Source organism: Nerophis lumbriciformis, linkage group LG20, assembly GCF_033978685.3.
Source record: "Nerophis lumbriciformis linkage group LG20, RoL_Nlum_v2.1, whole genome shotgun sequence".
Taxonomy (NCBI): domain Eukaryota; kingdom Metazoa; phylum Chordata; class Actinopteri; order Syngnathiformes; family Syngnathidae; genus Nerophis; species Nerophis lumbriciformis.
Window position 1 is genome coordinate 18,897,037 of NC_084567.2, and position 15,586 is coordinate 18,912,622.

Sequence of the window (15,586 nt, forward strand, 5' to 3'; positions counted from 1 at the left end):
ACAGGATTTTCTTTTTCTGAATTATTTTTCTTTTGATTCCCCGCTCCCCAGGACTCAAGCCACACCCAAGTCACACAAACATTTTTTTTCACCCACAAAATCACAGGTAGAAAATAGACATTTTGCACAATTTAAAGGGGAAGTTTCTGCCTCCCTCCGCCCACCCCTAGAGAGAGCTCCAGACCGCAGGGAGCGCGTCTGGTATCCGCCCCTTGAGGGGGGGGGGGGGCTAGGGCTGGGAATTGTTCAGGTGGGGTGGCTCAGCATCACCACGCCAAGCCACAGCCTCCAGCACGGCCGCCACCACCAGTCTTTCGACCTGCCAAGCCACAGCCTCCAGCACGGCCACCACCACCGGTCTTTCGGCATGTCAAGTCGCAACCCCCAGCTAGACCACCTCCACCTGCACCAGTAGCTGCACCACGGCTAGCACCAGAGCCAAGGCTAGCTTCAGTAGCAGCACCACAGCTAGAACCACGGCTAGCTGCTCCGCGGCTAGCACCACGGCTAGCTGTACCACGGCTAGCACCTGTCGCAGCACCACGGCTAGCACCTGTCGCTGCACCACGGCTAGCACCTGTCGCTGCACCATGGCTAGCACCTGTCGCTGCACCACGGCTAGCACCTGTCGCTGCACCACGGCTAGCACCTGTCGCTGCACCACGGCTAGCACCTGTCGCAGCTCCACGGCTAGCACCTGTCGCAGTTCCACGGCTAGCACCTGTCGCAAGTTCCGCCAGTCGCAGCTCCACCACGCCAAGACCAAGACCAAGACCAAGACCAAGACCCTCCACGCCAAGACCAAGACCAAGACCAAGACCCTCCACGCCAAGCCCAAGACCAAGACCCGCCATGCCAAGACCAAGATCCGCCATGCCAAGACCAAGATCTGCCATGCCAAGACCAAGACCCGCCATGCCAAGACCAAGACCAAGACCAAGACCCGCCATGCCAAGACCAAGACCAAGACCCGCCATGCCAAGACCAAGACCCACGCCAAGACCAAGACCCGCCGCCTGACGTGCCACGCCGAGCTTCCACGCCTGCCAAGATGACGACGCGCCTGTCTCCTCGTCGGCCACAGATATGGCCGCTACCTGGTCGCCCGCCACGCCAAGTGTGCCCACCTCCCAGTCGGCCACGGATGTGGCCCGTCCCGGGTCGCCCACCTCGCCTGCTGCAGCGGCTTTCCACTCGCCGCCGCCACATGACTATGCCTCGATGGATTCGGGGCCACTTGGGCTGCCGACCCACCGCCATGTCCCCCTCCCGCCCTCCCATGACTCTTGTTCATTTTTTTTCTTGGACATCTGGGATCTGTCCGTAAGGGGGGATTCTGTCATGTCTGTGTAATCATGTTTTGTTTTAAGTCATGTTTTGTTTAGTTATTGGAATCTTTAGTTTCTGGCTTTTCACTCCCTTGTCTTGTTTCCATGATTACCCATTAGTTTCACCTGTTCCACGTTTGGACTCATTGTACACTCTTGTTAGTCACCATAGCAACCCATTAGTTTTCACCTGTCACGTCACGCACCTGTTTCACGTTTTGAGTCACGCACCTGTTTTCGTTAATCATGTCTGTAGTATTTAAGTTCAGTGTTTTTAGCTTGTCTTTCTGACGACATCTCCATATTTATGCTTCTGCACACTCTCATGATCCTTGCTGCTCTTTTTTCATGCCGGTTCCATGCCAAGTAAGTTTTTGTTTATTAAGCCACAGTTAGTGTTTTTTGTTGTTCATAGTTTTTGCCTTTGTGCAAGTGTTTGGTTTCATCGTTTGTTCTCCGCCATTGTGCGCGCCTTTTGTTTACTTCCTTGTTTTGTATTTATAGCCTTTAAATAAAAAATTTACCTTCATTCCCGTCTCGCCCGAGCCAAATTTCCGTTGCATCTCGGAAAAGCAAACACCCAGGACCAAGTCATGACAACAATAGTGTCACAGTGGCTTACACTTGCATCGCATCTCATAAGCTTGACAACACATTGTGTCCAATATTTTCACAAAGATAAAATAAGTCATATTTTTGGTTCATTTAATAGTTAAAACAAATTTACATTATTGCAATCAGTTGATAAAACATTGTCCTTTACGATTATAAAAGCTTTTTACAAAAATCTACTACGCTGCTTGCATGTCAGCAGACTGGGGTAGATACTGCTGAAATCCTATGTATTGAATGAATAGAGAATCGTTTTAAATCAGGAAAAAAATCGTTAATGAATCAAGAATTGTGTTGAATTGAAAAAAAAAAATCGATTTTGAATCGAATCGTGACCCCAAGAATCGATATTGAATCGAATCGTGGGACACCCAAAGATTCACAGCCCTAATATATATATATATATATATATATATATATATATATATATATATATATATATATATATATATATATATATATATATATATTTATGTGTATGTATGTGTGTGTGTATATATATATATATATATATATATATATATATATATATATATATATATATATATATTTTTATTTTATTTATTTTTTTTTTTTTTTTAAATATATTTATATATTTATTTATTTATTTTGTTAAAAATACTACACATTTTTTAGGTGAGGGAAAATTCAAGAGAATTATGTCACTGCCAAAGCATGGACATATATTTACAATGAAAACACAAGAAAAAGTGAAATTATAGTCAATATTTCATAATAATTCCCACTAATAGAGTAATATTTGTGAAAATAAACTATTCTGATCTACATTGTATCGTATAACTGATACTAATGATTTTTTCTTAAAAAAAAAAAACTATAATAAAGAGCCATTTTTTTAAACAACTTTTTGAAAGGAACGGCTTCTCAAGATGGCAGCACGGTAGGACAGGGGTTAGTGCAATTGCCTCACAATACAAAGGTCCTGAGTAGTCTTGGGTTCAATCTCGGGCTCGGGATCTTTCTGTGTGGAGTTTGCATGTTCTATATAATGTCTCCGTGACTGCGTGGGTTCCCTCCGGGTACTCCGGCTTCCTCCCACCTCCAAAGACATGCACCTGGGGATAGGTTGATTGGCAACACTAAATTGGCCCTAGTGTGTGAATGTGAGTGTGAATGTTGTCTGTCTATCTGTATTGGCCCTGCGATGAGATGGCGACTTGTCCAGTGTGTACACCGCCTTCCGCCCGAATGCAGCTGAGATAGGCTCCAGCACCCCCCGCGACCCCAAAAGGGACAACAAGTGGTAGAAAATGGATGGATGGATGGGCTTCTCAAGATCTTTCTCGCTTCAAAGAGCCATGAATCTCGAGAATCCCCATTAGCATTGTTAGCCGCCTCTTACAGGCAGTGTTTTACTTTTTAGACCGCACAGAAAAGGGAAAGACGTGTATTCTTGTCTGACAAAAGGATTGTGAATGATGGAAAATACCAAAAATGTGCAGTTTCCCTTTAAGGAAAACATAGTAGTAAAAAAAAGGAGTTTTTCGAATGTGGAAAATTGTTAGCCCAAATGTTTTGAATGATTGTGACACTGGAAAGGATTTGGGAGAAATGGACAATCATGACACTTTCTCCTTAAATTAACATGGACCAGGAAATGTAGAATTTTGGGAAACAGGAAATTTGCAGTTGGAATTTGTGGAAGTAGTTTTGCGTTACAAAAGGGTAGAATAATGAGTAATGAATAATGAATTGCTGCTGAATTGTTTAAGTGCGAATACTCTGAAGTTCAATAAATAAAAACAATATTTTACATATACTTTGTTTGTTGGCAGGTGATCAAGATATTATCATTTTCTTGTCGCCATCACACCTGCACGACCCTTCTTCAGGCATAAACGTTGTGATAAAAGAGCGAACCTTGTTTGAAGTTATCCAGGTTGCGGAACTCCACCAGGTTGTTGCCGTAGTAGTAGTTTGTGACGTAGATCTTGGCGTCTTTAGCCAGAGGATCCTTCATCCAGGCTCCCTCGTTGCGTCCATAACTGTGCTGCTTCTCCGGCTGCTCGATTGATGCCAGAGTGCCTTCACAGTTCAGAATTTTCCCTGCGAAACATGAACATTCAGCAGGTTTAAACTTAGACCATCCATTCTTTGTACATGTAAATGAGACATGCAAATGGAACAAAATACATAATAATTTAAATATAGGTAGCCAACCACATCTTGCTCTGCAATTACTTGATTAATACAGTTTTATATCAAAAATGTTGTTTAAAAAAACACTCCCATCTCTATATTGTCAATATACTGTACATGCAGAGAATCATACCCATCCTAATATAATGTACACCATAACATAATCTTCATTATTTCATCATTTAAATAGATAATAAATAATATATATATATATATATATATATATATATATATATATATATATATATATATATATATATATATATATATATATATATATGTATGCATATATGTATATATATATATGTGTGTGTGAGTGTGAGTGTGAGTGTGCGTGTGAGTGTGAGTGTGTGTGTGTGTTTGTATATCTTTAAAGTGTTTTATATGTTGTGGTCCTGAGTTATTGTGGCTAATCAATGGTTCAGGTCGGTGAAAATCTTTTTTATAGTAATAAAATAAGGATTTGTTTTTTCTTTCTGGCAAATTAGATGCTGTAACAGGCTAAAAACAATGTTAATAAAGTTATTATTTGTTGTAAAATGATCTATATTTCTTTCTTTCTTTTTGTTTAATGTTCACAAGGATACAATGTTAAACAGAGGTGTACTTATAACAATTTTATAGACAAACTTGACTATTTATTAGGGGCGGGAATCTTTGGGAGCCTAACAATTCTATCCCATTCCAATTCTTGGCGCGATGATTCGATTCAGAATCCATTATTGATTCAACACGGTTCTCGAATCGAACCGATTCCTGCACTGTACTATTTGGTATATTAATTATTATGAAACTTTTTCAAAACAGGTTACAGGTTAGAAAATCGCCTTCTCCTATCATTGAGGCATTTGTGATTAAGAGCTATATAAGTAAACTTTGATTGATTGATTTTTGTAAATAAAAATAAAACATGCATGTATTTTTTTATTTTTTTCTAATTGATTTTTGAAAATTATGACTCGATTTAGAATCAGCATAAATAAAAATCACGATTAGGATTCAAAATCGTTTGTTTTTCAATTCAACACGATTCTCGATTCAAAAACGATTTTTTTCCCCGATTCCAAACGATTCTCTATTCATTCAATACATAGGATTTCAGCAGGATCTACCCCAGTCTGCTGACATTCAAGCAGAGTACTAGATTTTTGTAAAAAGCTTTTATAATTGTAAAGGACAATGTTTTATCAACTGACTGCAATAATGTACATTTGTTTTAACTATTAAATGAACCAAAAATATGACTTATTTTATCTTTGTGAAAATATTGGACACAGTGTGTTGTCAAGCTTTTGAAATGCGATGCAAGTGTAAGCCACTGTGACACTATTCTTCTTTTTTTTTTTATAAATGTCTAATGATAATGTCAATGAGGGATTTTTAATCACTGGTATGCTGAAATTGTAACTAATATTGATACTGTTGTTGATAATATTCATTTTTGTTTCACTACTTTTGGTTTGTTCTGTGTCGTGTTTGTGTCTCCTCTCAATTGCTCTGTTAATTGCAGTTGTGAGTGTTGCTGGCTCGGGTTTTGTTTTGGAATTGGATTGCATTGTTATGGTATTGCTGTGTATTGTTTTGTTGGATTGATTAATTTAAAAAAAGAAAAATTATTATTATTATTATTATTTTTCAAATAAATAAATAAAAATCGATTTTTTAAAAATGGGAATCGATTCTGAATCGCACAACGTGAGAATCGCGATTCGAATTCGAATCGATTTTTTCCCACACCCCTAATATATATATATATATATATATATATATATATATATATATATATATATATATATATATATATATAATTGTATTTTTTAATCGATTTTAAAAAGTATGTAAACGTTGGATTATTTGTGGTGGATGTGTGTCCATTCATCACCTAACCTGCTCGGTGAAGAGCGGGGCGACTGTTGTTGTTGCTGTTATCCAGCAGCAGCACAATGGTGGGGGCCGGCCTCTCTGCAGCTGCCGTACTGTGGCCAGTCGTCTGTGCCGTGGTAGTGGGTGGTGCTGTGGTGGTCGGTGCTACGCTGCTATGGAATGCAGTTGATGCGGTAGGATCGGCAGCTGTCGCTTCCGCCGTTTCAAGAACCATCTCGGCTCCACCATCCTCAGACTGGGTTTCGGTGACGTGATGGCGTGCGTATGTTTTGGCCGGGTTGTCTGGCATGGAGGAGCGGAGCATTGGTGAGTCAGCCATGGTCATATAAAAAGATGAGGACGAGTAAAAACATATTTTTTTCAATGGTCAAATAAGGTCGGAGAAGCGCCCATGTGGTAAAAAGACACAATAGTCCGTTCCCTTTTCTTCATATTAGCGGTGCAAAATTGGATATAAGGAAAGTATGACATCACACCCATATATTTAATAACATTAAAACATGGCTCTAATGAACTACACAATCTTTCACACCCCACCTAAATTGAGAACCTGCCAGTAATTATGTATTTATTTATTTGTAAAAAACACCTACTGTACAAGCCACGTAGCCAAAGTTTTAAAAATTACTTAAAAAAAATATTAGTTATAGTTACTTGTTACTTTACTAAAACAGTGATTCAATTACTAACATAATTACCCTTTAATGAATTAATTACCATGGAAAGTCATTAATCAGTTACTTAAAAATAAATAACAAATATTTGGCATATGCAGTTGAGATGTTTCATGAGAGTCGTGTGTGTGTGCCTTTAAAAGGCGGTGTTTGTTGCCAAATGACGTTTGACGTCAGCAAAGAAGCATTTTAGCTCAGCTGTGTTTGTTAGCTTAGCAGCAGCAGTTTACAACAGTGTCTTCTCAATCATTGATTTGTTGCTCACTATTCCCTCGTAGTAGTAGCGTGGATGTGTGTGCATATTTACATGTTGCATGTTGTTTACTGTGTGATGTTGCCTTCTTCTATTTGATATCAAGTTAATTTTAGTGTTTAATGCTGGTCGTTACTTTTATTAGCAAAAAGTTGAACTCCCTGTGCTTCTGACGCTGTCTTATTGACATTAAACCACATCAAAAGTAGCATGCCACATTACATTGAACGAATGTAAGGTACGTACAAGTAATCAGATTACTAGTTACTAGTAAAAGTAACTCTGTTATTATATAATATATAAATATATTATTCAAATAAAAATCATCTGGGCCTGGCAATTGCTTTCAAAAATTCAGTGACTTTTTCAGGTTCTTAGTTTAGTTAATTATTTCTTCGGTCGGTGGTCAACAAAATAAACAAACAGTTTTACATCAACAAAAAGTTGTACATTCATAAATTTAAAATGTTGCAGACCGAAGTTGAACACTTATTGCGCCTAACCCTGTAAACAATGTCAAAATACAAGATGAGCTTCCAAAAATTATGACATTTCCTTTGCACAACATATTACAAATACACCTTGTACACAACATAAACACTGTTCAATTATATACACAGTAAAGGCATGTGAAAGATCCTTGTACACGTGTTAAACCTTTGTACCAATTATATACTATATACAAACAATTATACTTCCATTATTATTTATATCCCACAGTTCTTCTTGACAGAATGAACCCTTAAAGGAAAGCAGACAGCCCAGAGAGTCATGGAAAGCAACACAGCTGCTTTTCAGCATTTTTGTCGTAAAAATCCAACCCTTCAGCACCTTGGTGGTGTTTGTTCTACAAACTATGCACGCATTTGTGTGAATTTGTCAGGTCTGTAAGAAAAAACTAAAATGCCTTTCTGCCTTTCTTTGGGAGAATACCACAGACTGAAACTTGGATATGTAGAGGGTTTTATGATACCGATTATCCATGAGTGAGATCGCCAGATACTATCACTGCTACTTTTTTTTTCGCACACTTTGAACCTTGCTGCTTATAAAACGGTATGGCTAATTTATGGATTGTTCTTCACTGACGCTCATAATGCGAACAGTTAAAAAAAACAAAAACAAGCAGATACACAGAAAAGGTGTGTTTTTGTTTGTGATATGGCGCCATCTTTTGGACGAGTTTGCTCACTGCAGGTGCTGCAGTGTCCTTCCGTCTTCTAGCCGTCAATAGCATTCCACTCGTAAGGATTCTTCATCCATCACTCCAAGCAACGTTTGTAAGTTTTACAATAAAACTAAAATAATTCATACTTACTAAACCGTCCCATGTGTGATGTCTGTAGGAGTGTTATCATGCATATTTGTACGTGCTATCAGAATGTAATCAAGCTAACGTCATTAGCATTAGCTAAAATGCAAACACGTTTACGAGTGTCTCTGTTAGTATTATTAACTTACAATGGTGTTCTGTTTGTGTTTTTTCAGTTTCACAAATTCCTCAGTAAATTCACCAAAACATCACCGTGGAGTTATTAAGTCTGCTTCCGCAGCGAGTGGGTTCATGACGATGTCTTCTGTTTTGTTTGATCAGCCGTTTTACTGCTGTGTTGCAGGCACTGTTTGGAAACAATTAAGGTATGTAAATAAACACTTACAAAATCTTTCTGTGTAAATAACTCATTTCACAACGTGTATATATCCGCGGCTTATAGTCCAGTGTGTCTAATTAAAGGAAATCTTTTTTTTCTCCCTAAAATTTAGTGGGTGCGGCTTGTACACCGCTGCGTTCTATAGTCCAGGAAATACGGTATTTATGGTGAGTGCTATTGACAGTTGAACAACGACAGCACAATATTTAAACTAGTAACTTATTCTCTAACAAACAATTGTTGGGTCAAAACACATTCAATAGTACACAATAACTAAATACAAGTAAAAACCAGTGAATTAGGCACGTTGTGTAATTCGTAAATAAAAACAGAATACAATGAATTGTAAATCCTTTTCAACATATATTCAATTGAATCGACTGCAAAGACAAGATATTTAATGTTCGAACTGGGAAATGTAATTTTGTTTTTGCAAATAATTATTAACTTAGAATTTAATGGCAGCAACACGTTGCAAAAAAGTTGGCACAGGGGCATTTTTACCACTGTGTTACATGGCCTTTCCATTTAACAACACACAGTTAATGTTTGGGAACTGAGGAGAACAATTTTTTAAGCTTTTCAGGTGGAATTATTTCCCATTCTTGCTTGATGTACAGCTTAAGTTGTTCAACAGTCCGGGGTCTCCGTTGTGATATTTTAGGCTTCATAATGCGCCACACATTTTCAATAGGATACAGGTCTGGACTACAGGCAAGCCAGTCTAGTACCTGCACTCTTTTACTATGAAGCCACGCTGTTGTAACTCGTGGCTTGGCATTGTCTTGCTGAAATAAGCAGGGGCGTCCATGATAATGTTGCTTGGATGGCAACATATGTTGCTCCAAAACCTGTATGTACCTTTCAGCATTAATGGTGTCTTCACAGATGTGTAAGTTACCCATGCCTTGGGCAGTAATACACCCCCATACCATCACAGATGCTGACTTTTGACCTTTGGGCCAGTCCGGATGGTTGTTTTCCTCTTTGATGCCGAGGACACGACGTCCACAGTTTCCAAAAACAATTTGAAATGTGGACTCGTCAGACCACAGAACACTTTTACATTTTGCATCAGTCCATCTTAGATGAGCTCTGGCCCAGCGAAGCCGACGGCATTTCTGGGTGTTGTTGATAAATGGCTTTCACTTTGCATAGTAGAGTTTTACTGTAACTTGCACTTACAGATGTAGCGACCAACTGTAGTTACTGACAGTGGTTTTCTGAAGTGTTCCTGAGCCCATGCGGTGATATCCTTTACACACTGATGTCGCTTTTTGATGCAGTGCCGCCTGAGGGGTCCAAGGTTACGGGCTTAGTCGCTTACATGATTTCTCCAGATTCTCTGAAACTTTTGATGATATTACGGACCGTAGATGGTGAAATCTCTAAATTCCTTGCAATAGCTCATTGAGAAATGTTGTTCTTAAACTGTTCGACAATTTGCTCACGCATTTGTTCACAAAGTGGTGATCCTCACCCCATCCTTGTTTGTGAATGACTGAGCATTTCATTGGAGCTGCTTTTATACCCACCTGTTCCCAATTAGCCTGTTCACCTGTGGGATGTTCCAAATAAGTGTTTGATGAGAATTCCTCAACGTTCTCAGTCTTTTTTGCTACTTGTGCCAGCTTTTTTGAAACATTTTGCAGGCATGAAATTCCAAATGAGCTAATATTTGCAAAAAATAACGTTTTCTAGTTCGAACGCTAAGTATCTTGTCTTTGCAGTCTTTTCAATTGAATATAGGTTGAAAAGGATTAGCAAATCATTGTATTCTGTTTTTATTTACCATATACACAACGTGCCAACTTCACTGGTTTTGGGTTTCGTAAATGGGCGGGGCTGTAAAATAATATCAATATGTATCACGATAGAAATGTAATCAATATCAATAAGAAAATGTTTTTGATAAAATATTAAATATTAATTTTTTCTTCTTAATCGGAAGAAAGCGAAAGTTGCGAAGCCAGGCTGGCCCCACTATTTGAGTGAAACCGCTGTGTCTGAAGTCAATTTTTATGATACACAGTACAGGTGTGATACGAGAGTCTATTTGCCTACCTGCGCACCAAACCTTGCATCATGTACCTCATTAATTTCTTCTCATCAGTATCACCCTTGTGCATGAAAATCCTCTGATCCAATCCCTTGATGCAAAAGTTGTTTGCGTCAAACCCGTATTTCAACGAGCCATGGATGGATGATTGAGACAACGTGTACAAACCATGAAAGTACTCTATGCAGTGTTTATGAGTAAGGTGCATAAGTTTAGTCAAAGTCGCTCCGTCTCAACTTCTTTTTGAAAGACACAGGAAGGGAGGGACAAACTGGGAACGCGGGACATGGAACAGCTGTCCCATCTGGATTCTGACCGATGATGATCCCATTCATGGGCGGCTATAATTTGTGGTGATGAAATATATATATATAGATAGGTAGATATATTTATATATATAGCACCACAAATTACAGCCTCCATTGCCACTAAAACAAATAAACACCTCAGTCAAACCCTTTCAATAAAACGGAACATTATGGTCAACAAGAAGGGCGTATTTATTGCCGGAACAAATGTCCAAATATGGATTATTTAATAAGTATGGTACATAAACTGAAACAGTGAGCAAAAACACATCAAAAGGAGACAAGAAGCCATGCTAACCGCTAAGCTAGTTTGAATGTAAAGTAGTGATACAAGAAAACAAAATGTTTTGTACGATTCAATAGAAATCTAACTGGAACTAAGTTAGAACAGAGAGTAACCAGCAGGGGTGTCAAAAAAAAAAAAAAGATTTTCGAATTAACTGCAATTCTTATTTGTAACGATTTTTGATCGATTAAAAAAAAACAAATAAATGAATTTTAAAAAAAAGAAGTAAAAATTTACAAATAGATTAATAAATCAGGAGAGAAAATAATGTACACATAGTGCGCCAACAGTGTCAGCCATAGATATGAATGAGCAGATAGATTATATACGTCTTAGAGCTGCGTGCTTCCGGTGGCTCACCGAGTAGAAACGTGCTCACGTATATTTTTCTAATATATGTTTTAGGGCTGACAAATCTTAACGCGATAATTAAGAGGTTTTGTTTTTTGAGACACGAATAATGTGCGGGAAAACGTGGTGATCACGACTAATTACACGTTAATTGTGGACAAAATGTGTTTAATCGAAATAAATATTACAATTGTTCGACATATTTATGTATATATGTGTGTATTTATATCATATATAAATTATGTATATATATATATATATTATGTATGTTTTTATATATACAGTATATATGTTATGTGTATACAAGTGTTATATAAGTTTAGTATATACGTTTATAAGTTTATAATATATATATATATGAACATATACATGTATACGTACATATATATATGTTTATATACTGTATACATATATGTTTACGTATATGTATACATATATACATTTGTATATGTATACATATATACATATACAGTATGTATATATTATATACTATATACATATACATACATATATATGAACATATACATGTATACGCACATATGTATATGTTTATATATACATATATGTTCACGTATATGTATATATGTATACATATACATATGTATATGTATACATATATACATATATGTATACATACATACATATACAGTATGTATATATGTATACATATACATATATAAATATATATGTGTGTGTATATATGTGTGTGTATATGTATCAAACAGAGAACAATATTATAAATTAAAAACATTAACCTATATATTAATAAACGTCTGGATAATGTTTAATACGCTTCTTCTGTAGTATGCAACTATAATTATTTGATACTTGTTTATTTTGGCATATGTGCTGTTATATTACACAGCATGTATGTGCGTTCCAAAGTCACCAGCCTTGGCGTCACTATAGACAGTCATTTTAAACTTGACAAACAAGTCAATGGCGTTTTAAAATTGTGTTTTTATCATCTTCGTCTTTTAGCAAAGGTGAAACCGTTTTTATCTTTTAACCTTTTTGAACAAGTCGCCTGGACTACTGCAATGCACTTTATGCTGGCATTAGCCAAAAAGCTCTCTCCCGGTTGCAGTTAGTCCAAAACGCGGCAGCACGACTTTTAACAGGGGCCAGGAGACGCCAGCATATAACCCCAATTCTTCAGTTTGGACTGGCTCCCTGTTCCTCTTAGAATTGATTTTAAAACCTTGCTGTTTGTTTTTAAAGCTTTACATGGACTGGCACCTCAATATATCTCGGACCTCATCCAAATTTACAATCCTGTGCGCGCTCTGAGGTCCGAGAGCCAGCTCCAGCTCGTGGCGCCCAAGACCAGACTTAAAACCAGGGGAGACAAGGCCTTCTCTGTGGTTGGTCCTAAGCTCTGGAACACTCTGCCCCTCCATGTTCGAACTGCTCCCACAGTGGAGTGTTTTAAGTCTTGTCTTAAGACTCACTTTTATTCTCTGGCTATTAACACTACGTGAGTTGTGTGGTCCTCTGTTGTCCTCTCTGTTTTAATTGATTTTACCCTTTAAAATCGTTTTTAATCATATTTATTTTATTTTGGTTTTATATGTATTTATTTTTTGTTTTTATTCAGTCATTGGTGGAGCTAAGGATAATATTTGAATATTGTTTTTAATATTGTTGTGCAGCACTGGAAACATTTTGTTGTTTAAATGTGCAAGTGGATTGGATTGGACAGCAATATTGTTCAATGACTATTGGAGGATATTTAGATGTTAACCGTCCAACTTTGCACAAGTAAATACGCTGCAGGGCTGCTTGTATCGGACATTTAATCGGAGATGATGGAAGATGATATCTCCTCCGGAACTAGTTTCTTTTTGCTGACATAGGACCGATGGCCCATATCACTATCGGATTAGGGCATTCCTACAAAATGTTTCAAAGTGAACCCTTACCTCCAAATATTGTGCCTAATGGTAGAAAACGTTTAAAACAGGGGTGTCCAAACTTTCCAGGGGCCGCATAACGAAAAGTCAATGTGTGCGGGGGTAATTTCTTTTTATTTTAGAAAAAAAAATACAATTGCTGAAAACAGATACTTATTACATATATTTAAAGACAAAACATATGGTTAGCGTTGTGTTATAGGCACACAAATCATTATTTATTACAGGGGTGTCCAAAGTGCGGCCAGGGGGCCAAAGCTCGAGTTTTGTTGGCCCGCATCATACTGTTGGGGGGGAAAAAAAGAAAATGTAAGAAACAATTGCAAAAATACATTATGTAATGAGAAAATTATTACATTTAGTTAGACATTTATAACTAATAATATTACAATTTGTCACTTACTGTGCATCTATTCATAGCACTTTTTCCACATTTTGTCATGTTACAGCCTTTTTCCAAAATGTAATAATATCATGTTTGTCCTCAGATTTCTACACACAATACCCCATAATGACAATGGAAAACATGTTTTTAAAAATGCTTGCAAATGTATTTAAAATGAAAATATTCAAAAGAAAATCACATGTACATAAGTAAAATAAAATAAAAAAGAAACCTTTTCACATCGTCATTATGGGGTATTGTGTGTAGAATTTTGAGGACAAAAATGCATTTATTCCATTTTGGAATAAGGCTGTAACATGTGGAGAAAGTAAAAGCGCTGTTAATATTTTCTGGATGCATTGTATAAGGAAAAACAGGCACAAAGTTTTGATATATAATGTCTGTTTGTAGCAAATTGTTTTACAAAATAAAAAAATATCAAAATGTCCCCCACATTCAAATTTTCATATCAAAATTTCAGCTTTTTTCCCCCCTTTTTTCTTAAATTTTTTCTGTTGTTTTTTTTGTCCCGACAACATGCTGCGGGCCGCACTTTGGCCACCCCTGCTTTGAAGTGTTTAATGCAGTGGATCTTAACCTGTGTTCGATCGAACCCTAGGGGTTCGGTGAGTCGGGCTCAGGGGTTCGGCAGAGGTCAAGACACACCCGACTCATCGTGTAAATAAAAACTTCCCCCTATCGGCGTATTACGGATATGGCAACAGCAGAAGTCACACTGATTTGCAGGTGTGTAATTTGTTGTGAGTTTATGCACTGTGTTGGTTTTGTTCTTTGAACAAGGTGATGTTCATGCACGCTTCATTTTGTGCACCATGGTAACACTTTAGATACATATTCACCATTAATTACTTGCTTATTAACATGCAAATTAGTAACATATTGGCTCTTAGCTAGTCATTATTAAGTACTTATTAATGCCTTATTCGGAATGGCATTATTATAACCCTAACCCTCTAACCCTGGCCCTAACCTTAACCCTAACCCTAACCAAATAGCTCTAAATTAAGTCTTTGTTACTTAGAATATGTTCCCCATACTAAAGTGTTACCAAAAACATATAACTTTGTCTTGAATTTGAAAAAAAAAACCATTTTATTTTTCACTAAAGAAGGGTTCGGTGAATGCGCATATGAAACTGGCGGGGTTCAGCACCTCCAACAAGGTTAAAAACCACTGCTAATGTGTGCAAAACGCGTCTCCATCCAGGCTTTCGAGCAAACGCTGAGCCCAGCTGCTGTGGTGAACAACAGACAACTTTGGTAACACTTGGCAGCTCTGCGAGGGTCTGAAATAGCTCCTGCACCAAAGTGTGCCTCCACCCTCCGAGGGCCGCATAGAAAGATGTTTTTTTTTCATCCGACCGTCCTGGTCTTTGCCAGAGATTACGGACACGCAGCCAAATGCTTTAGGGATTTGCCAGGGATGGCTGAGCACTTTGAGCTTCACGTCCATGACAGCATCATGTGCGTGTGCCCTGTGCAAACACAGCATACCTATGCACTCAACTAGACCTAAAGCGGGAGTGGAAGGAGGCAGGAAATGTTTGTGTCTGCGGAGCGCAGGGTCCCTCTCGCATTGTTGTGAGGAGGGAAGCTGAGGCATGGCAGCGCTCCATTGACACAACATTCCTTTTGCTCCACTTAGTTTGTCAATGAAAGATTTCTGAAAGTGCGGCGGCAATCAAAACCTGCACCGATTCC

The 15,586-nt window shown here is 37.9% G+C and overlaps 1 protein-coding gene across 1 annotated transcript in view; it reads right to left on the bottom strand.

The window, feature by feature from the left end:
• olfml2a (olfactomedin-like 2A) overlaps positions 1-15,586 on the bottom strand; it is an 84,716-nt gene that overhangs the window by 18,734 nt on the left and 50,396 nt on the right. Inside the window, exons 7-8 of the mRNA XM_061980567.1 lie at positions 5,988-6,266; positions 3,822-4,007 (exon numbers count right to left, since the gene is read on the bottom strand). Coding sequence (XP_061836551.1) covers positions 3,822-4,007; positions 5,988-6,266 — 465 coding nt within the window. The remainder of the gene's footprint in view (positions 1-3,821; positions 4,008-5,987; positions 6,267-15,586) is intronic.